We start from the raw sequence: 23,772 nt of genomic DNA on the forward strand, positions 1-23,772 counted from the left end.
TGGTCAGGTTCTATGAGGGCTGGTCCCTGTGGAAGCCACCTCACTGGCCTCCGAGTGCGTCACCCCCACCCTTACCCCCAGCCAAGCCAGCACAGGGCATCCAGAGCTCAGAAGCTGACGTTCCTATCCTTAGTGACACCCTCTGGCTGCCTGTCCCGAGTCTCATACTGACCATGAACCATGGTGCACCTACTGGCTTCAGGGTCTTAGACTCTGTGCCAAGTCCAAGGGCAAGACTCAAAAGCGCAGCTTAATAAGATGCTACAATCATTGCAAACCTCATTAAGAGAGTAAAACAAACCACCCGCAGTGTGTGGTCGATGCCCAGCATGGGAATCTCCCTTCTCGCCTGTTCTATAGCTGACGGTGAGCCGGCTTAACCCTCCACACCCACTGACTGGCTCCTTTCAGACCCCTGAATGTCTGGGGCCTTTGGTTTCACAGAAGAGACCATGCTGCCTAGCTTTTGCTCACTTGCTCAACAGATATTCCAGTTTCCCAGCAAATGCGTGATTTGTTAAATACCAAGAGGGACTGAAATCCCAAGGTGCCATCTGCCCACATTTGGGCCACGAGCACAACTGGAGACTAACAAAGGACGACAGAAACAGGACAAGCACGTAAACAGGCTGCAGCTACCTACACCAGGAAGGGGGTCAGTTTCCTTCCCGCTGAAAATTGTGACATCGCCTTAACATCATCCAAGCTGCCATGTGTAATTAATCAAGATGGCCAAGCATTCTGGGCTAAACTTTTTTTTATTCCATTTGCACCATACACCAAAATCCCAGTTTAAGGAAAACACAGGGCCACTTGGAGAACTTTAAATAATCTATTTTAATGAGTATACATGACATAGAAAACTAAAGTGATTATTTCACCAACATCTAGTGTGCCTAGTCTGAGCCTGGCTCTGACAGGCACAGGTGGACCCACGTGGTCACAGTTCAGTTGAATTTCTCCTTCACATACATTATCAAGTTGGATAGTTACTGGTTTCAATGTATGATGTGCAGCAGCAGCTAAAACAGTGTTACTTCATATGGTTTCAAAGCTAGGAATGTGTTTTCTGGTACCTTTGAGGAAATAAGCTGAGATCAAATTTTTCTCTTTTAAGAATGAGACTAATAATTTACATTTCTTTTTTTATTAGTCATTCAGTCATGTCTGACTCTTTTTCGACCCCGTGAACAGAGAAACCGCCAGGTTTCTCTGTCCGTGGGATTCTCCACGCAAAAATACTGGAGCGGGTTGCTATGCCCTCCTCCAGGGGATCTTCCCCACCCGGGGATTGAACCTGGATCTCCTTCATTGCAGGCAGATTCTTTATAGTCTGAGCCACCAGGGAAGCCCCAAATTTATTCACAAAACATTAACAATGGGACATTTCACAGAAACATGCTGAACACATTCAAACAGGGTGGGAAAAAGATAAGGAAGCCAAGTGGAGTGTGTGAGCCCAAATAAATAGTGTCAGCAAGGTCAGGGAGACAAGCAGGGTCTTTGTGCAGAATTCCTGGGAAAAGAGGTCAGAGAGAAGACAGACGCTACACTTGGGAGCAGCTCCCTGGTCTATCAGCAGTGACATGGTGATGACAAAACCACTGATACAGAGTGTTTGGAAAACCTCTGAAACCTGAACGTGTGGCAAACAACACGTCTGCTGGAAGAAAGGCAAATCTATTTGCTGAAGGTATAAAAGCTGATGATGAAAAATATGAGGAGACCTGTCTGTTAACGTGATACTTTCCATGGCAACAGAAAGTCCCACCATCCTTATAGAAAGGAAAAGCCTACTTAGAGGGCAGCAACGCCATGACTTTTAACCACAGTTCCACCCGTGGCAGGACTATCCCTTCCATGGTCCCTAGATCATGGAATCAACACAGCACAGGCTGTGTTGCCCGGGCATGACACAGCCCAGCTGGGTGCCCGCTGCCCCATGGGTCAGGGGAGACTCCCTCCTTCCTCTACCAACAAAATCCTGAAGTGGGGCCCCAGGGGACCTCTGGAGTCTCGTCTTCCCTGTAAAGATCGGGGTGGAGGGAGAAGGCCCCACTGAAGAGGTCCCCGGTCCAGTGACTTCTTCCCATCAGCAGGGCTGCCAATCTAGCAGCTGCCAGCACCGCCCATCATCACCTTGAAACCCTGAGGCCACGTCCTTCAGAAGCCACACCCTCCTCCAGGTCATACCCAGGAGCACAGGCTGAGCATAAAGGTGTCACTTAAAGAACCTCCCACCCCTTAAAGGAGAAGCTCTCTCCTGGATTGGCAGGGGCACTAGGGCATCTCTTAAGTGACTCGGAGTTATCAGTCCAGTGTTAGGTGTTTCTGGGGTGGGGTCAGCCATCTCATGCTTCAGAACTTGCTCTCAAAGCTCTCTGGCCTGGAAGCCTGCAATTTTCCTTTTCAGTCAATTGTGGTATATTCAACATACTACAACTGGGTGAATGGCCCTCTGACTCAGAGTAATAGACCAATTTTGGAAAGGGGAGCTACAAGGTCAAGAGGAGATCATGACAGAGCTTAGGAGGATAGCACAAATTAAAATCCGTCAGAAAGGATATAACTGGTCTGGGAACATATTGCACGAAGATCACTATGCAGCCAAGTTCAATTTGAACAAGAATTGCAAGTTGCACTGGCATAGATATAACTGGGAGACGCACAACTGCTGGATCACATGACTAGCATACCGTTAGGCCTGCTTTTCACAATGTCCTGATGAAGTGAAAAGTGAACGTGAAAGTCGCTCAGTCCTGTCTCTTTGCCACTCCAAGGACTGTAGCCCACCAGGCTCCTCTGTCCATGGAATTCTCCAGGCCAGAATACTGGGGTGGGTAGCCGTTCCCTTCTCCAGGGGATCTTCCCAACCCAGGGATCGAACCCAGGTCTCCTGCATTGCAGGCAAATTCTTTACCATCTGAGCCAGGAGGGAAGCCGCGATGTCATGCTAAGTGAGTGCAAATGATTCCAGCTGAGATCAAGGAACAGCGAGACTATTTCAGGAGGTTACTGTTTGATTATCTTTTTTTAAATACACACACTGAACAATGGGAATAGGAAGCATAATGAATGACTGGACTGATGAATGATGCTAACTTTAGCATATGGGGGGGGGGGGGTATGGCAGGAAGAAAGACAGTCTAGAGCACTCACTGCACACAGGTGACCAAGCAGGTGCACCTGGGAAACCTGCCTGCTGACACTGGGGACAGAAGGCTCTGAGTCCGGGTCCCCCACGAGGGGGTTTGAATAACCAAGCCTAAGTCCAGTTCTACAGAGATGGGTTCAGGATGGGCAGCCTCCTGGGGAGGTGATGGTCCCACAGGGCCAGCCTGCTCTGCTGCACAACCATGAAATCAGATGTTGCTGGAAGTGGACACAGATTCCTCATGTGGGTGCCGGCAGCTTTCCACATCATCGTTGGGGTAGGACTTCAAGAGCCTTTTGATGCTTTGAGGTCTGGTAAAGACCTAAGTCAGAGGCCCTGCCCCAGGAGGGAGGGGTGTTTGGGGTCATTACTTGCTTTTTATAAATCACTGCCCAGAGCTATAGTTCTGGGATCCATGAGAGCCCCCCTCCCCTCCCAGATGTGGAGCCCACTCCCCGCCCCCAATGACTGGGCAGCTGCCCCTGCACTTACTCCAGGTGATCTGGCGACTTCTGATGGGTTTCCAGGCTTCAGGGAGAAAGGGCTCAAAACGGAGAAGAATGGGATGCGAAAACAGTGCCTGCGGTCAGGCTACCAGGAAACTTGCAGCCGGTCCCCAGAGAGGGCTGCCCGCCGGCAACAGGGCTGTGAACCACGGGGCACCTGCCCAGGGCCGAGGGGACCACGGGTGATGCCACCGGAGAGCAGGGTGGCCAACCTGCCAGGAGTGTGTGTGCGTTTTGATGATGGGGACCTGGCTTTGTCACCAGTATCCTCAGCAACATGCTTCACCCCACTCTGGCCTCAGCCTCCTCATCGCTATCGAGTGGGTGATCCTAACATCTTCCTTCTCAAGTGTACTGGGAGGGATTCATGAAGATAATACACGTCACCTGATTGGCAGAGGGTCTAATATACTAATTCCTTGTCTTCAGCTATTGGTACTATCTGAACCCAATTAATATCAATTCTCAGCGGAGTAGGATCCGTTTCAAAGCTCTTGCCTCACTTCGTCCAATGAAGAGGGTGAGGGCCACGCAGGAAAGAGAGAAAGAATGAGTGTTTGTCTTTGTGCAGGCTTATTTTAGACTGGGATTGTCCCCTCCTCAGCTGTGATCAATGGGCCTTCACAATAGCAGGAAGCCACGATGTCCTGACTGTCATAACAAGACCCTGCCCCTCCGGCCAGTCTCTAAGGGAGGATCCATAACGATGATGTCCAGTCACCCAGTGTTTAGTTTATTCAAACAAAGCAGGAAGAGCAAGTTGGGACCCAGTAAACCAATAAGTAAGGCAGATTACTCCAGAAGTTTCCTATTTTCTCTGTAACAAGCATATATCCTTATGGATACGAGCTTCCCATATCCATATGGGAAAAGAACCTGCCTGCAATGCAGGAGACCCAGTTTTGATTCATGGGTTGGGAAGATCCCCTGGAGAAGGGAATGGCTACCCACTTCAGTATTCCTTCCTAGAGAATTCCATGGACAGAGCATCCTGGCAAGCTATAGTCCATGGGGTCGCCAAGAGTTGGACATAGCCGAGTGACTAACACACTTACGGATATATACGGGTGTTTCTTAGCTTGTTAACTAACCTAGTTCTCTAGTTAAAGAAGAAACTCATCACCAGCAAGTCTCCCCTTGGTGGTAACGTGGCTCTCAGACAAGTGGAACTCCAGGCTGCACTGCTGCTGTCTTCCCACTAATTCTAGAAGCGCCGCACACTCCCATCACTGTTTTCTCTGAAGTCTTCCCGATAATTCTGAAACACTTCTTCACACTGTTCTTCCTGAAATCTCATGTTCAAACAGTCCAACCTGCTTCTTCTTGGGAAAACACGGTGACAGAAGAGCAACACAGGAATGTGTGCAGAGAGAGGACCAGCGTCCAGGCTTCTGGAAGCTTACACTGCTGACGAACAAGAACAAAGTGCCCCAGGAGAAGAGTTTACAGCAAGACAGCGGGGAAACAGGAGGTCTGAATCCTCACGTGTGTGGCTGAGACACCAGCTCACACAACTCATACTTTGCTTGGTGAAGAGGTCAAATTAACAAGGCCTAACACTTAGGAAATGAAGCAAGGAGATGAAACAAGACCAGTGATGTTTGTGGAAGTGTCATTCTGTACAGAGAAAGAGATACATGGAACCAGATGTTAAACTCGAGACATCCCTTTTTAGGAAAGCCATTATAAGCAAGATGGGATTTGAGAGAAGCTTAAAAAACCTCCAAAAAGGAACTGTTTACTGAATCCAGTAGCACCACCTAGAACAATGTTCACTGAGCAGATGCAAGCCTCCCCAGACGGGGGCCCCAGACCCCACATCAGAGACCCTCCCAGACTGGGGAGTCTCTAATCAGTCACGACTGTGCTGTTGACAGCAGATAATTACAAGCTAGTCTCATGGTTAGCTAGCACAAACTTCAGCCAGGATTTCTGGGGTAAGCAGAGAAGAGCGTATTATGGTACAACTTTCAGATTCAAACCTCTGCTATGTTACGCTATTTTACAGCTTCCTCCAATTATAACATTTGAAAGGGAACACAGTAAGGAAACAGGGAATGCCTGATAACAGGGCTTTACAAGTTTCATGGGAGCAAGTTGTTCTGTGTCCCCGCTTTTATTTTCCTTAAGCGTTTTCCTAGATATAACCAGCTCGTACGTGAGAAACTCTAAGGCGATTGTACTTATCAGTCTCATCATCTTCCTCCTCCCTTGGGAATCCTGAAGTTCCAGCCACGCCCCAGATGACAGCGATGGTGCCCCCACTCGTGTGGCTGGGCATCACTGCCTGGCTCTGGTCTGGGAGCACAGATGTGGTCCTTGTGCAGCTCCCTAGACAGGAAGGGGCGCGGCCGTGCTGGGGAGCTGATCCCCCACCTGCCAGCAGTGGGAGGGGATGAGGAAGTGAGGATGGTCCAGCCCAGGGACAGCCCCGCCAGCAAGGGTGCGGCCAGGTCCAGCGTCGCTGCAGCCAGAGCCTGGCTTCCCTCCACGGAAGCACTGAGCGAGTGGCCCTTGCAGAGTCACTGACATTCCCTGGGCTTCGCGCTCTTGGCTATAATGACATTGCTAATGTGCCTGCCTCTCTGCCAGCCTGACAGAATAAAATAAAACATTCTAGTCCCCTTCTGGCCCCTGTGGCCTTCCAAGCTGTCCCCGGGAGGTCCACGGGGTGCTGAGGGACACAGTGCAGGGACTCATGAGAAACTGCAGGTGAGGGGTCCTCATGATGCTTTCAGGTCACCCTGATGCCCAGGAGTTGGGGAGCACCTCCTGGGCCCCATCACCCGACCTTTCCCTGACCAGACCCGGAGGCCAGGACGGCGGGGTCACTGCAGGGACCAGTAACTGAAGGCTGGGATGTGGCCAAGCACCACTGATCCATCCAGATTCAGAATTCCCAGGAGCCAGAGAATTTGGCTTCACAGGTTGAAGTTTTAACTATTTATTTCCTATTTATTTATTTCCCCTCAGAGCACATTTCTCCTGAAAGGGAAAAATAATTTTCCTCCCGCTTACCTTTCCGTTTGCCTCCTGTTTCCAGCTCTCTAATGGCCACTGAAAAAGAAAATGTCTTTTCATTTCAGCCCGGGAGGCCCAGCAGGTCTCCGAGGTGCTGGGCACTGGCATGGGCCTTTGCCAACATGTGTGCACTGTCTCTCTCTCCCCTACAAGACAACCTTCAACCCCAAAGCTCAACACCTCCCAAGTTAACCAGCCGACCTCAGAACTGGGAGGGAATGGCCGGATCTATCAGAACTCTGTGGATGGACAAAGCCGTGCCGGCGATGCTCTCAAACCAGCTGAGCCCCTCATTCGAGACAGGAGGAAAGGAGCCCGGGGTTGGACAGAGGCCGGGCTGCAGGGCCTTGCAGTCCTTAGGCCCTGTGATCACAGGGGGCTGGGGAGTCTGGGGCAAGCTGTGGACAGGGCGGGGTCCTCAGTGCCCACAGAGAATCCTAAAGGGGATTCTGTTGCCCTCACCACCCAAGACCCAACCCTGATCTGATTCAGCCCTCCAGGACTGGGAGGACCCCACACATGGCCTGTTCATGGGGATTCCATGGCCGCCATCTTTTCACCTCATTCAAAACTGAGCCTTCGGCTCCTCGATGGCTGTCACGAGGCTGGAAGGATGAACTGGATCTTGGGGCTTATCCTGAGCACCCCGTGTGCGCAGCACTGGAGTGAGCTCTGTGGGACACATGGGGCAGGGGTGCAGGGTGCACCTCAGCGCCCTGAAATCCAGGGCGGGAAGTACAGGTACACTCGGCAGAGAACCGGAAGCCCAGGAGGCAGAGTAACACCCAGCGCTTGTGTGGTAGAAGCGAAGGCTGTCCTGACCCTTGGTCAACGCACCCACAAGCCCCCTCTTCCAAAGTCCATGGTGGGCAGGCTTTTCAGGGACTGTGGCTGCCAAGACCGGGGCCCAAGGTGCCAGTAGACACAAGTGCAAGTTCTGAAGGACATGGCTAAACAGAAGCAGCTTCAAGTACTTCTCCATCCTTCCTGAACCTGCCCCATCACTGACAGCTCTAGCCCTCCCTGAAGAGGTGGGTCTGGGTAGTAACGCAAACTCGTGTCTGCTCCAAGGAGCGTGAAGAGGCGCCCTCCCCTTGGGGAGTACTCCATGACCAAGGGGTTGACTGCTCTGACTTGGAAAAGCAAGACCCCTTCCCTTTTGCCTGAAGACTGTCATCCAACAACAAAGATTCTCCCTGTGGACAGACAGGTGACTTGAAACCATAGGAGGCCGTTCATCCCCTTTGGACTTGACTCACTGTCCTGTCTGCATGTTGGTTTGTTGCCTTAAACACAGGCCTCTGCTTCCACTTGTAGACAGAGGCCCCCACCAGCCTAAGCCTAGTCCCCATGTAGTATTAAAGACAAACACAGCTTTAGGAAGCCATGACAAAAGTTCCTCCAGGTTAAAACTGCTGGCTGTGGGCTGCAGGGTTTGTAGCAAGCTGCTCAAATTCCCTCCTATTTTCCTCCCTCCCCATCCCTCGTCCAGTCCACCCTCTTTTTCAGCTGTAAGAAAACACCCACAGACGCAGCTGTATTGAGACAGGATGCCCACCTCAGGGCCCATGAATGACGGGAAAAGATGTGTTGGAGGCCAGAGGAATGACTTGAATATGAGAGAAGAGAGGTTTGCTTTTGCCCAAGTGGAGGGGAGCACAGGCGTCTCTCAACACTGTAATGTACAAGGTATTGGAACGCATCTGTATTTCAGGTATGTACAGGTGTTTCAACTCTGTAAGGTATTGGAACGTGTTAACAAGGAGGCTAGATGTGCTTGGAGTGTGTGCCTGACATAAACTGGCCTTTCTAGAGTTTTTAAATGATTCCTGGCTGAGGAGACATGAAGAGACTATGAGGGAACAAGGAGGCTGAGGATTAAAATGCCGCGTTGGCAGGAGAGAATCCGCCCACTCGTCACTGTGTGCTGAAGGCTTCATACACCCGACCCTGCACTGAGCACCACCAAGCATCCCGGATGCTCCAGGAAGATGCAGTCTTGCCACTCAGTTCCCCTCCCTCCCAGGCCCCAGCCACACACAGACGGTGTGTGCCTGCTACCAGACCCCCGGGGCCAAGGGAGCCGGCGGGTCCTGGTGGAGCTTACCCGGCCTCGGAGATCCTGTTAGCGGCCGCAGCGCTGGGGCGCTCCCCGTGGCCCCTCGGCCCGAGGCGGCGGCTCTCGGGGTCACTCAGGAGGCCCGTCCCCAGAGAGGCCTTGCCCCGGGGGAGGGCAGCGGGGCCTTCGTTGCAGCCATTCAGCAGGCTGGGGCCCGCGGGCACCACGGTCCTCGGGGGCTGGCGCCCCTCGCCGTCATCCTCGCGGGGGGCTGGCAGCTTCCTCGACAGCTTGTAGCCGTGGGAGATCAGCAGGTCTTCGACACTGTACATAGTGCTCTGGCCGCATCAAAGTGCCACCGCGGGGACCGTCGTGGTGGCAGGGCCCACACTGTGGGGACAAGGAGAGTGTCTGTGAGCCGTGGACGACGCCCCCAGGGCTCCCGCACCTCCTCCCTCCCGGACCCTGACCACACGGCACCCTAGCCATGGTGCCTGCAGAGAAAGAGAAGAGGAGGGGGCTTCCCCGTCTCACTCAGGCAGAGGGTGGAGGCAGGAAGGCTGCCCTCCCAAGGTTGAGTGAGATGGTCCCTTTTGGACCAGAGAGGGAGCGTTTGATCTTGGATTCCACGGAGCCAGGATGGGGCACTGACTCTGGGGACCCCTTCCCAGACGGCCACCGCTTGCAGGAGAGTCCGGAATAGCATTTAAGCCATGGAATGATGACCAGTGTCCCCTGCCCCAGACCTCTAAAGACAACACACACAGGAGAGAGGTCAAAATAAAGAGACTCGGAAGCTGCAATTACTACTCCACGCTGCTAAAAAGAGAAACCCCCAGCGGCCAGCTCCATCTTATTATCTTCCCCACTTTCATCTTGCAGACACACCTTTTGGTCCAAAAGGGCAGGGCAAGATCTCTAATCAGCCCAGGGTTACGATGCACTTTGGCGGAAGCAATCTGGGTGGGTAATGAGCCACTGAAAATAGATCTTAAGTCTTTCAGCTCATAATGAGAAACGCTAACCAGGCCTACACAGCCTGTGCACTACACAATTCCAAACTTCTTCCCACACCGAACTTTGAAGAATCAGATTTCTCTCCAGTTTATCTTGGGGAGACAGTCTACATCTCCGAGCCTAGGGTGTCCACATCTGAGTCCTGCCAGGGTGCACGAATTCAATAGCAGCAACGATTCAAAAACACACAGTCCTAAGACAATGGCGCCAGCCAAGAAGAATGAAAGTGAACAGGGAACCTACGTGAAAGCACCTGTGTGCGCAGAGGTGGGGCTGCCACGTTTATTTTCACAAGGGAGCATCTCCTCTCCCAAGACCTCCCGTTGCTAACAGGGTGGGAGGCAGTTTGGTCAGTCCTGCCGCTGCTTCCCTAGGGGCCGTGAGGCGGGCCTGGGTTAGCCCCACAGGAGAGGCGGGCCTGGAAGAACGCAGCTGCTCCAGCCCCTCTTGGCTGCTGGACGGAAATAGCAACTATCAGCAGCGGCAGCCCCTGCAAACAATGGCCAGGAAATGCCTGCCCCCGCGTGCAGGTGAAAGGGGGGCCCCTGTGCTTCCTGCCAGTGGGGCCTCTCCCCGGGGCTCATCGCAGGATCCTGCTGACTGTGCCGGTCCTCGGCACACACTGGGCTCCAGCAGCAGCCAAGTTGCTGCCGGCATGGAGAAGGCAGGAAGGATCAGGCTCTGGAAGCCTGTGGTTCCCCATCAGGTCCCCACATTATGGAAAATCCACATGCTCCTGCAGGGGCTGTAGTAGGAGAAGCATCTCTGCAGCAACTCAGCTAGTCCTGGCACTGCGCTCCAGCTCCACGTCTTCTAGGGGCTGGCACAAGACGGACAGAAATGGCAGGACCAGAGGGGCGAGTGTTTGTTCTCTGAGTCCACTGTTCTGGTCCCCAGGCTGGGCCTGCAGAGGACAGGGACCCCATCACAAACCCAGGGCTGCGGGAACATCGAGGCAAGGTCTGCTTCGTTCAATGCCAGGCCCCCGGCATCCGGCACATAGTACGTGCTCAATAAAGCACTGTTGAATGACGGCACAGTGGGAAAAAGTGACGTTTGAGCTAGGTTTTGAAGAATGATTAGGAGTTCACTGCATGAACTGCAGTGCACGTGTGTATGAGACGGGGAATTAACATTTAAAATAGACTTGGGGTACAATCATCCCAGGAGGAAAGAAATGACATGGCAACAGAACCCTGCAGGTGAGACTGAGGGTCCCCAGACTCAATGTCACACATACAGTTGGCACCATGGTTAGAGTTCAGGTCTGAGGACACTCAGCTTCTTTCTGTTACTACATCAGGCTCTTCAAAAGCAAAGCAAAGTTCACAGCACCCCAGCAGGCCACCCATTACACAGAAGAGCAGGCCAGCGTCTATGATAGAATCCACTATGAGGGCAATAAGAAGCAATGACCTTCCAGAAAAACGCCTGAGGGTCACTGTCCTCCTGGGGATAGGTGAGCTGGTCCATGCTGCCTCTGTTTGTGAGGTAAGTACACTTTGCAAACCCTTAAACGATACAACAGATCAGGCCCAGCCATGAATATCTTTCATACAAACTCGTAAGAACTGTCCTTGACCTTACAGTTCTGAGGTCAAACATGTACTGACGTAGGGGGACTCTTTTAACTTGGTCTCACAGAGGCCAGCAGCCTGTGGGGGCAGGAGGATGAAGCACATCAGCCTCGGCACTCGGGGTGCAGGCCCCACGAAAGGGGATGACCCATAGCACAGGCCCCATGGCCCAGATGAGGGGTGCCCCCAACCCCCGGAGGGCTCCTTCCTCTGGCAGACACCCACCACCTCCTGGACCCCAGCTCAGAGCCTGGCTTCTACCTCATTTCCAGCCCCATGTCAAACATCGCCACTCCCAGCAGACAGACTTCTCAACAGCCACGTGGCCCATCCAGTCCTTTTTGTATTCAGCATCCTTCCTGTAGCATCCTTCCCTACAGTGGATGGACCAGCGCGTCTCTAACACATCAGTCCCACGACCTCCAGGAGGGGATGCCAAGGAGCTGAGGAGGAGAGGAGTCCTTTCAAAGTCCCCGCCCAGCCCTGAGGCAGCAGCCTTCCAAATCAAAGGTATTCGAGGCCACCCCCCACCCGCCATCCAAAGGGCTGCTGTTCAGAGAAACACACAACAAAATTGGATCTAAGTGTAAATTATTAGAACGTGGCATTTCAACAGCTTGGAAAGGTGTGTGTGTATGATGGGCCCTCGTGGCACCGACACCCGGGTCATCATATATCTGAGGGTAAACTTTTCAGTCAGGCCTCTGTATACGGGGTCCCTCCATATGTGTATCTGAGGTTCCTCGGCCACAGGTTCAACCATGCCTCGGCGGGGCCGGCTCATACCCTGTAAGCAGGCACTTACTGAAAACAATCTGGCCCCGCGCAAGTCAAACCAGAGTTTTCAAGGGCCACTCGAGTTAAAACAGCACGGGCTTGGTGTGAGCCCTTTCATCCCCAGGTGGTGCTGACACCAGCCCCGGCTGTGGTCCCGGGAGCAAGTCATTAGCTGCACCAAACCTCAGTTTTCCAATCTGCAAAATGGCAGGGCCACTAACATCTGTCTTCCCAGACTGTTCTAAGGGCCACATGTTGTTGTTCAGTTGCCAAGTGGTATCCAACTCTTTGCAACCCCAGGGACTGAAGCACGCCAGGCTTTCCAAGGGCTACGTAAGTACACGTAAAAGTGTAAATCACACACAGTCTGAGATAGCATTTATCATGCAGCAATGGTGCGTCCATCTCTGAAGGGCCACCTGTCCTCATGGAAAGCTTTCACCGCAGTTATTTGCTGGGACCACGGGGCTGTTCCCTGATTCCTCTTGGATCACTTGGACTGTGACTTGATTCCCAAAGTCAAGCCCACTTTCTATCTCCCAGACACCTGTCTTCCAGGAAGGGGTACTTCTGTCACCGTCCGAGTCACTGAGGACGGCAAATGTTATTTCACTGAGTCCAGAATGTGCACACACACATTCTGAGGGCTTGTGACACGCTGGGCACTTACACTGTAATGAACGAGACCCATTCTTTGCTCTTGAGAAGTTTACTGCAGCGACAGCAGGAGAACAGGCCAAGGAAACACGGCACACGCGTGTGTTAGTGACGGGAGCTTGCCTGCTCCCCACAGCGTCAGCACTGCGATGGGGACAAGGACAGGAGGAGAACACGGGACCCCCACCCGGTCTCAGGGGGTCAGGACGGCCTCTGGAAGAGCACATCAAAGCCAAAGAAACCCTTCAGGGTGAAGCTGTGATGTGAGGTCACCCCGTAAGGATGCTTCTCCAGCCAGTTCACATAAGCAATGTCTTCCTTTGCTACTTTGTCATCTTGCATCAAACACTCAGAGTGGAACATCTAATAAGAGCAGTCCAGGCAGTGCTGATGCCCAGATACGTTCTCAGAGACAGAATCCTGAGAACACAGGATTCTGAGGACCTGTGGACCTCCTGAGGACCAAGACTAAGGAGCCCACTTCCAGTAACTCTTTCATTCTAGGGCTAAATTCAGGGCAGACAATTAAGATAAGGATACACATGTTGGGCTTTCCTGGTGGCTTGGTGGTAAAGAATCTGCCTGCCAAAGCAGGAGAAGCCTGCATACCACAACGAAGAGTAGCCCCTGCTCGCCATAATTACAGAAAAGTCCTCACAGCAATGAAGACCAGCATAGCCAAAAATAAATGAAATTATTAAAAAAAAAAATACTCATGTTAACAGAACAGTCCATCAAGGCCTGTAGTGAGAAGTTCCTGGCTGGGAGAGTCTTAAGTGGAGGTCAAGGCAATGAATTTGCAAATTCTATTGTTTTTACAGCCACCCACTGAAGGTATGCACACATATTTACCCTCACATCCTGAGGGGCACTGTAATATTTTCTATTCTATTTCACTTTTGAAAAATGCAGGTCACTACACAGTAAATTTGATGTCGCAGTAACTGATCAGAACCCAGTGTTTGGAAAGCACTAACGGAGAAATCAATCCTGTGCTGGTCAGGACGCTGGACTAGGTGACCCCTGAAATTCTGTCCAGCTCAACGATCCCATCAATTGATGAGAAATTCCTTAACAAGTTCCTTGCTTTGTTCTCAACAGCAAAATACAGCTGTTCTATCTGATCAAAAATTTCCTTTCCAAGAAAAGTCACAGCAACTAAATGAAGCTGCTTCCCTATTCTTAAGAGCATAAGATGAAAAGAAAGAAATCTCCTGAAGGGAAAGTCCTGGCTCCTGCTCCCTTCCTCTACCTGTGATCCACCTGGGGCTTGAGACCCGAGGCCTCGGAACACAGCATCACTGGTTGACAGATAAAGCCAGCATTGTGGAAGGTGCCAAGGAACCCTCAGGATGAACTGTACCTACAGTACTGCCGCTTGTATTCTCTTTTTGGTTTGAAAGAGCCAGGAAGCAGACTTTTGTCTCTTTTGAGTCCACTTGGCTCTTTTCATCTTTTCCTATACTATTCTCTGCCCCATATATTCCTGGAGTAAGCCCATCATTTCAAAGACAAAATGGAGAAAGCAGTTTAAAAACCCTACCACCCGAATGAAAAAACCTGATAGTCTGGCAGAAGGGACATGGTGGGTCTCCTTCCCTGGGTGGTGTGTGTTCAGCTGTTTCTTCTCATCTCAGGTGGAACCTGCCTGCAGACTTCCTCCTGATCTGAGTGTAAACAGAGCAGAGCAGTGTGCTTTCTGGATAGAAAGGCTTCCTTCTGTCAAGCTTCTGCTTGGCAGATGGCTGTTACCAAGGGACTTAACTTCCAAGCCTCAGTTTTCTAAGCTGTAAAATAGACGGATGGGCCACTTACTCCAAAGACAAGTACGTGGTATCTAGTGGCTATTAGGATGTCAGGCTGGTAATTCCTACTGGACTTGGTGGCATTGCTCGATGATACCAAAGAGAAACCCGGGCCCGACCCAGCACCTGGGCTTCCCAGGTGGCTCAGTGATAAAGAACCTGCCTGCCAATGCAGGAGACACAAGAGATGCGGGTTTGATCCCTGGGTTGGGAAGATCCCCCAGAGAAGGAAATGGCAACCCACTCCAGTGTTCTTGCCTGGGAAATCCTCTGGACAGAGAAGCCTGGTGAGACAGTCCACGGTGTCGCAAACTTAGTGACCAAACAACAACAACAGATCTGGACCCCCGGCTCAGAGAACTTCTCACCTGGTTATACAACTTGAGCAATGCAGTCATTCGATGAAAGCAAACTCTGTAGACAGTGTACAGAAAGAAGGCAAACTGGATTTACAACAAGTCTCTTTTCATAGGAGAAAACTTTGGTGCTCAGTGTGTAACAACACACCAAGAACAGTTAAGCAAAATGCAAACTAGCTTTTTCCCCTCTGTTCTGTTATGAAAATGCATACTTACAAGTGTCAAAACTAACATAATGGAAGAAAGAGCGAAGGAAACAAAACACAAGAACACGGAGCTGGGTGAGAGGCCTGCATTCAGCCTGTAGTTCTCTTGCTCACCTCGACAGGACTGGTTTAAATTAGATTAAAGTCACGAGAGGAGACCCAAAGAGAAATGCTTATGGCACGCAGGCTCTAAGTTAGGTGGTTTAAAAGGGAACCCAGGGGGAGGAATAACGAATGCTCAACAGCCAAGCTTCCCAGGCTGGGTTTTTTTTTCTATTGATTCATTACATCACTAGATTTATAGTCGATCACTTCTTCCCCCTTGAGGATGCTTGGGATAAGTGGTAAGATGCTCAAATGTCCTCCAGGAGATGCGTAATGAATTCACCAAGAACATCTTCCAATTCGTGGTTAATTTATACCCCCCACTCAGCCGCCACCCCCGTTAACTCTCTCTATACAAAGAGAAGGAAGAGCCTGTTCTCTAAGCTCAGAATAGCAGCTCACGAGAGATAACAACATCATCCATCCCCCGAGCATCCGTGATGTGACAGCCACTCTGCCGGCTGCCTGGCACTCTTTATTTTCCACTCCCAGGAACCGTCCTGCTGTAGATATGAACATCTCCATTTTACAGACAAGAAAACCGAGGCTGAGAGTCCAAGATTACACAGCTTGTAGGCGCAGATCCAAGGGTCAAACCAAGGTCTGTCTAGCTTCAAAGCTCATGCTACTATTTTAGGCTCTAAATTTCCTTCCTTAATAGCAACAAAAGTTTCCCAGTTTACCAAATAATGCATAAAATATAAGTAAGAAAGGATAGAAGGCGTGGTGGCATGAAGATGAAATACAATAATAAAAACGAGAGAACTCCTTTATTCTCTCAGGCTAGGATGGCTCTTTGAGGTGACCGTTGCCTTGTCCACACTGAGCGCACACACACCACGCACACACGCACATACAAACACACACGCACGTACACACACACGTACACACACACACACACACACACACACACACAAAGGCTGATGCTTCACTTCACTGCAGTGTCTTGATAGCAACACTAGCACTGACTTCTAAACACTCAAATAACATGATTCATTCACAAATACACCACGTGATGCTCTGTGACCTTCAGCAGACCTCTTTGATTATTTGGGGTCCCAGGCTCTCCATCAGGGACCTGGAGTTCTCACGAAACCTGCTGTGTGAAGCTGAAAAGCAGACAAACTATATCTACGAGAAATAGGAGGGGAGCTCGTATTTTGTAAAAAAAAAAAAAAAAAACTAAGTTCTAAGAGAAAAAAATTATCTACATAGTAATAGCCACTCTTCTCTGCAGTGTTAATACGATCTGGACTTGAATGAGCAGACTGTGGGAAAGCAGATTGTGGAAGGTTTGGGCAGGTAAAGGAAAGGCGCTTTATAGTGACTCTGGAGGAGAGTGAAGGAATAACATGGACAGAACAGGACAGATGTGTGGACAAATAGTCATAAGTCCCTTCTACTGTAATGCGCACGGGTGGGTGGGAGGGCATGCGATAAGAAAAAAGAAAACTAATGAGTGTAACTTCCAAGGGAAGAAGTACAGTGAATTCTGGTCTTGGTGACTAAAGTAATTGTCCTCTCGTTATGAGAAACACAGAAATTGGAAACAACACTTGGTTGGAGATGATGACGGGTCATTTGATTTTGATTTAACCAACTTATTCCTGCAAAATTTTCTTGTGCCCAGATCATTCTCCAATGGCTTTTCATCAGAATTCTTGTCCTTTCCAGAAAACCCGAATGAGACCAAAGTAAGCCATCTTCCTGTGTGGTGGGCTTCTAAGTTCTGTCCTTATCAGCCGTATCCTTTCTACTCAGGCTGAAGGGATGCTGATAACAGCTCATAGCATCTGGGCACAGACTGGAATTGTCCACCCCCTCGCTACAGGCATGAATTTCCATCCCGCCACGGTGGCTTAATACACACTGCTGTGGGAACTGAGCCTAAAACAATGCCTAGGAGAACCTATGGGTTTCAGTCTTCTTCCCAAAAAGTGCATTAAGAAGGCTGAACTAGATGATCTTCTGGGTCCTTCCAGTTCTAGAGACGGCCCCCGTCTCTGGCCTCTTCTCCCTGTGATGAGCAGCGTGCATTTCTTAGTCAGTTAGCTTGGTGGAGAGAATACAGCTTGTGGCCGCGATACAGAACAAAGCTAACCGGGTCACAGGAAGATAGACCCTCTGACCTGGTTAGCAGCACCCACAGAGGCCAGCCCAGACGGCAGAGCTAAGGGGCCACACAGTGAGCGGAGGGGGAGGTGGGTTGGGCCCGGGAGCCCACCACCCAGCATCGCCCATCCCAGGAGACCTGGAGCGCAGCCACGCCCATTGACCGCAACTTGCTTTGCACCAGTGTGCCGGCCCTGGGCTCCGAGGACACGGAGATACAGAAGGCCCCATCAACGCCCTCCCTGTGGACCTTCTAAGCTGGGAGGCGCTACTGAAGTCACAGGCGCCCTCATCACTAGAGGTCGAGCCTCGCAAATGAATGTTATCTACACAGGCTCCACTGCCCGCTCCCTTCCCATCTGTAAAAATGTGTTTTCTTTTCATATTGACGGTTCTTAGGCTCCTCAAGACAGTGAAATGAAACATTAATAAACTCACGAAATCAACCAGCACTTTTCTTCCTTTTTAACATCTGCCTAGAACTGCAAACTAAGAAAGAGACAAATACTCAATTAAAAATATCAAATAAATGTTCACCCTGACCTGAGATAAAAGATATGCAAATTAAACCCAAAAGCCACTAATCACTTCTCACATTACTGAAGTTTCTAGAAAGCAATAGCTCTTGTTGAGGGCATGGTGAATGAGCTGTCAGGGTTCTCCCATTCGTGAGTGTATGAGCGGGGTTGGTGAGGGGGGGAATAGGTCTGTAGGTAAACGGCTATTTCCTTTCTTAAAAATGATTAATGCTATAAAATCTTTAAAATTTTGAAACCCTATAGACTAATAATCTCGTTTCTTGTGACCCATCCTAATGAAATAATCAGAGATACATACAGTTTTATATAAGGATACTTACCCAAGTTTTAATTATGATAATAATTTTTTAAAAAGCTAGATTAAACAGTCATTTATGGGATGGCTAAAGAATTCTGGTACCTCCATGTGGAAGATTATAATATGCACACATGTGTATAAAATTATGTTTTTAGATATTGAATGGTACAGGGAGAAAATGCTCATGGCACCATGTTAAATAATAAAGACAGGATACAAAAGCCTAGATTCAGTGTATATAATACCAATTCCATCTAAATACATACAAATACAGTATGGGGAGAAACACCAAGAGGAAACATACCAAAATAGCAACAGTGGTACTGGATTCTAAGCTTTAAAAAAAATGCCCTTATTTATACTTTCCTGTATTTATGATATTTGGTCATGAAATATATTAGATCAAACCATATGAAGCTGCCATTTTACAGATAAAAAATGGTCAAGTAGTGGCATTTTCTTATACTTACTATTTCATCATCAGGGGAAAAAAATAACTTAACAAAAAGTTACATATAGGAAAGATTAGGAGAAAATATCTTCAAAAACATATTGCATATTTCAAGACTCAATGAGAATAAGAGAGACACAGAAGAGAAGAATAAATGAAAAGTAAATTACATAAAGTTTGAAGAGTTTAGGATATGGTATTTATGTCTTATCTGCTACCAAGAGATACTTAACCTGAATCTAGCAGGCTTAAAATCCCAATCTGCTGATAAAATTGAATACAAGATTCCAAGTAGCATTCTAAAAGTCCTGATGAGACACTGGTACTAGAAAACCTAAGGCTTCTCTCTTGTATTCACTGACATTCCACCCTTGAGATGTAATTAGTCCCTCAAATTGTTGGCAGTTGACTATAAATATTTCTTCAACTGACAATTTTTCCATCTAATGTTGTGATTAACATACAACAAAGTACCTTCTTTAAATAAGAGGTAAATAGCCAAGATACAAAACAAACCAGACTAAGGCAGGCTGCTAATTGATGCACGGATTTTTAATACTCTCTATAGCTTTCTTTGTTTTCTTGGATGGCAGAGTCATGGATTTTATTATGAGCAATTGGATTGCCATTTCCCTTTCCAGTCTTAATAATAATTAAATAAAGAGCTCAAGGGTTTAAGTTCTGGGACAGTAAGTTCTCACACACTGTCGTCACCACACCACAGAGGGATGACCCACCTCTGCCAGGGCCCTCAGGTGGTCACAATCTCCTAAGACATAAAAAGCATATTGAATCTGTGAAGTTGTGGTTTTAGTGGGGCAGCCATCTCAGAGTTAAGTTTCTTTAAGGTGGCAAAAACAAAACAATCAAAAAAATGAAACAAAAGAGATGGAAATCATGGGTCTAAAATCAAAAGTTTCCTGGAAAGCTAACCTTGCTGGGTTGGGTTGGTATTAAGGCACTAATTCAAAAAGAGAAGAAAGTAGAGTGCCAAACATTATGGACTTCATTTTTTTTTTGGTAAACATTACCTTTTTAAACTTCTTTGTCTCTTCCCCTACCACCTGTATGAACACACACACACACACTTCACACATATACACTCACACACACGCTCTCCTATCTTCTTTCACCTCTAAATTCTATCACACAATTACTGCTTTGGAGACCTCAACCATTTTTAAGAGACTCTAAGTATCTCATTAACATTTCTGAAAGCTTAGCAGTCATTAAGAAAAGAGGACTGAAATTGGGTAACATTTTCTAAATCTTCTGGAATTGCTACCTGCAAAAACAACTGTAAAACTTATAATAGGTTAGAATTAAATTCCACTATGATCACAGACGTCAAATTCCACACATAAAGATTCTTAAAATAATCTCTTAAACTTACAATACACTAGTCTTGCTTTTAAATAGCTTTACAATAAAACAGCCAAGGTTTTATCAAAATGTCAAAGTTTAAATGAACTCATATAATTCTTACATTATTCATTTTCTATAACATTATTCCAGAAGTAAACACTGAAAAATTCAGTGTTTAACTAGAAAGTAAAAGTTCCCTCAAACTCCACTGTGTCAAGAGATAACCATCTGGTTTCTATTTCTCCAACTAGTCATCCTATGTATGGTTGCTTTCTCGCACTCCCTTCCCCCTCCCTTTGAAATATTTATCTTGGTGTCTTCTTAATAGTATCTAAATTCTTACATTTCCATACAGAAAAAAAGCAAGCTCAATAAGCAACTCCAGAGAGATAACCAGAAAGCAACAAATCACAAGGCTATTTATTTACTGGTCTGATAATAAGGTTTTGTCATTTGGGTCAGGCTGTTCTCCACTATATTATCTATAGACAGTTTCTGGGAAATATATTTGGTCAAAGAAAGTTAAGGTAAAAAGTCAAATTTTAAACAAAATACCGCAAATTCAAATCAAGGTCATTGAGGTTTTAGCATCAGGGCGGTTCCTGTATTCAATGACATGAAAGGTTTTTAAAGGCTGTATCAAAGCATTGGAGACTGTTCTCAGCCTGCTAGCTTTATCGAGTGCCCCTCAGCATTCCTGAAGCCGGCCAGCCCTCACTGCAAAGACCAATAGCAAAGTTTCAGTGAATGAGATAACCCTTGCCATCCAAAAGGTGAAAAACAACATCTGCTGAAAAACCAAATGAACTGCAGTGATGGGTTCAGCGATGGGCCTGGAGGATTTCAGAGACATGGTCTTTGCCTCTGGAAAGAAAAACCACAACAGAACAACCGTCTCAATCCCACGCTCTATGTTCTAAACTCTCTTTAGATCAATTAGCGTGAAGTCCCACCAAGCTCATTATTAGAGAAACTCTGGGCTCCTACAACCCCATGGTGTTTACTGTCCTGCAAACTCGAGGGCTCTGCAGCAAGGACAATGAGGACTTGGTGGGAGCGCAGACTCCTTGGGTTTTCTTTGCTGATAGCCATTTCTAGGATTTATTTTTAAACTGCATTAAAAAAATTAGACTCCAAGCATCTTTTCAAAGAATTTTTTTTTTAACTGAAAAACTGGTCCTTATTTACTCTCCTGTGTACCTCCAATCTCCAGTTACCTTTTATAGCTAAAATTTTACAGCCAAATGTTTCTGGAATCTGTGACTTACTCAGATGCCTTATTAGATAACTGTGATTAGCTGTCAAGACCTCCAGAGCATGTGGACACCCGGGCATTTTAAGTTATGTTCCAAGGAGATGGAAAGACAGAAATTTTTTTCTTTTTGGCACAGGCTTCCTCCACCCACCCAATCCCCCTAAATCTCTTGGGCCTGCCAAGGGCCTGACCTTCCGATCTCTGCAGCAGAGGGTGAAGTTTGGTGGGAGGAAGGCCCAGTAGATGAAGGCCTCTGTTCAACAAATATTTGCTCACCCCTCCAGTGGGAGGGAAATCGTTTTCTATAAGCTGCCTGCCTGGAGTAACACTTGGAGCCCTTCAGGAGGCTTGTTGAGCTGGTGGCCAAGAATTAGACACCTAATATCAAGGTAAACATAAAGTCCAAACCCACAGAACATTATGGAAAACCAAACGAATTTACCACACTTCCCAGGTCACATCAAAGCCAACACAAGTTCCCCGAAATAGAATCTGCGTGAAACTTCCAAAAAAACTTTACACTCGCCTCTGCCTTGCTGGATGGTCTTAGTCCAGTTATCTTAAATTCTAAAACTACCTGACCTAGGACGATACTTCCCTGAAGTTTTGCCCATTCAAACGACTCAGTCTGCAATTTTTGTCCACGCATTTCTGGCCGCCTGAATTCCCGTTCCACTCCCCCTCCCATCTTCCAACCCTCCACTCAACAACCCGCCCCCCCCCCCGCCAGTCTCTACTTGCAAATCTGAAAAGACAAAAAAGCCAGGGAAAGGAGAAAACCTCCTAGTTGTGTGGTCCTCACCGCCCCACCCTCTCCCCAAGACAGGCCAGGCGACCAGATATGGGGAGGGAGATGCTGATGGGGGTGGGGCAGGGACGCAGGGGATGGGAGACTGGGAGGCAGGGTGTGGGTGTGTGTGGGTGAGGGTGGGGACCTGCCTACTAATTCTCCGAAGTCCTCGCTCCTAGAGAGTGCGGATGAGCAAGGGCTAGGGCGTAACCAGGTGGCGCTGGCGTAAAGTTCCCGTTTGGTTTTTTGTTTTTTTTTTTTTCATTTTTTTCTTCAGTAGTGGAACCATAGCTTCTTTTTCAAACCCCTAGAAGAATCCGGGGCGCCAGTGACAGGGGGCCAAAGCGGCGCTCTCAGCTGTAAGTGCTGAGGTCATTGCGGTCGGGTCTTCTAGGAAATCCCTGGTTTTCGGGTTGAACTGATGGCGACTGGGGGTGTGGGCAAGCAGGGTGCGCGCGGAGACCCAGGACCGGCGGGCGGGCTCCGGATCCCAGAAGTGGGCTGATTAACGGATTTACAGCGCTCTCAGGCGGGGCTCTTTCCTTTCTCCCACCCTGTTTTCCTTTTTCTCTCTTTGGCTTCAGCGCCAGCCGCCTGAGGGAGGGCTGGGCCGCCGTGCGCACGGCTGGGAGGCAGCGGCGATTAGCACCCTAATCCCGGCCCTGACCCCCGGGCGGTGGGCGCGCGGGCGGGCGGAGACGGGGCGGGGCGGGGGCGCGGCCGCTGGCTCCCAACGTCCCGCGGGCAGGTCCCAGCAGCCGCGGGTGGGGGCGGGCAGGAGAGGCGCCAGTGGGAACCAGGGACCCCGGAGACCCCACGCAGCGGCTGTCAGTTCCCCGCCGTGGAGATGCCCGCGAAGTCGGAGGGCGCAGGCGAAGAAGGAGGTGGGCTGGACTCAGGCGGTGGCCGGGACGCCGGGAGCTGGGCAGCGACCCCCGCCTCCCGACCCCGCGCCGCCCCCACCCAGCGCGGAGGGGCTAGGCGAGCGCCAACGTCCGCCGCGGCCCTCGACGCCGACAGGTTAGCGCGAGCCCAGGGCTGGGCACCTGAGGGCGGGGACTCGTCCCCCCGACCCCCAGCAGAGAGGCGCCCCCAGCCCGAGGCTGCGAGGCTGGACGCAGCGCCGGGGGCTCCGGACGGGGTGCGGACATCCCGCCCCCCCCGCGCTGGGGAGGGCGCCGACCCGACCCACGTCCGGGCTGGAGAAGTTGGGGGGCGAGCGCGGGAGGCTGGGGCGAGGCCCACGGGGCGCCGAGGGAGCTGACCAGATGGACGAAGGGAGTCAGAAGGGGCGACAGACGCCGGGACTTACCGAGCGGCTCCCTCATGCTGCCCTGCGCTGCCGCCGCCGCTCCGGCCGGCCGGGAACCAGCGCGACCCGCCCCGCTCGCAGCCTCTACGGCCGAGCATGCCCGGAGCCGCCGCCACCGCCGCCACCGCCCAGCTCTCCGCGGCCCCGCCCATCACCCCGCCCTCCGCGACCCAGCGCCCCGCCCGTCGCCCCGCCCCCGCGGCCTCGCGCTCCCCGCCCCGCCCATCGCTCCGCCCCGCGCGCTCAGCCCCGCCCCGCCCGAAGAGCGGCCTCCAGGGTCTGCTCTCCTGCGGGAGGGCGGCACCCGGGCAGCGGGCAGACCTTTAGCCAAAGGCACAGGCCTCCTCCCGCACCGCCTACGGCACAGGTGAATTGGTCACCTTTCCCTCTGTCCGTTCACTTGGGTT

General features: G+C 50.1%; 1 protein-coding gene across 2 annotated transcripts in view; it reads right to left on the reverse strand.

Annotated features, from left to right (window-relative positions):
• The window catches only part of JCAD (junctional cadherin 5 associated), a 38,282-nt gene extending 14,759 nt beyond the window's left edge, over positions 1 to 23,523 (reverse strand). For both annotated transcript variants that reach the window (XM_043479372.1, XM_043479373.1), the window contains exons 1-2: positions 23,366 to 23,523; positions 8,789 to 9,130 (exon numbers count right to left, since the gene is read on the reverse strand). In XM_043479372.1, coding sequence (XP_043335307.1) covers positions 8,789 to 9,072 — 284 coding nt within the window. In that variant the 5' untranslated portion in view covers positions 9,073 to 9,130; positions 23,366 to 23,523. The remainder of the gene's footprint in view (positions 1 to 8,788; positions 9,131 to 23,365) is intronic.
• Between the last annotated feature and the right edge of the window lie 249 nt (positions 23,524 to 23,772).

This window comes from Cervus canadensis, chromosome 10 (assembly GCF_019320065.1).
Source record: "Cervus canadensis isolate Bull #8, Minnesota chromosome 10, ASM1932006v1, whole genome shotgun sequence".
NCBI classification, from domain to species: domain Eukaryota; kingdom Metazoa; phylum Chordata; class Mammalia; order Artiodactyla; family Cervidae; genus Cervus; species Cervus canadensis.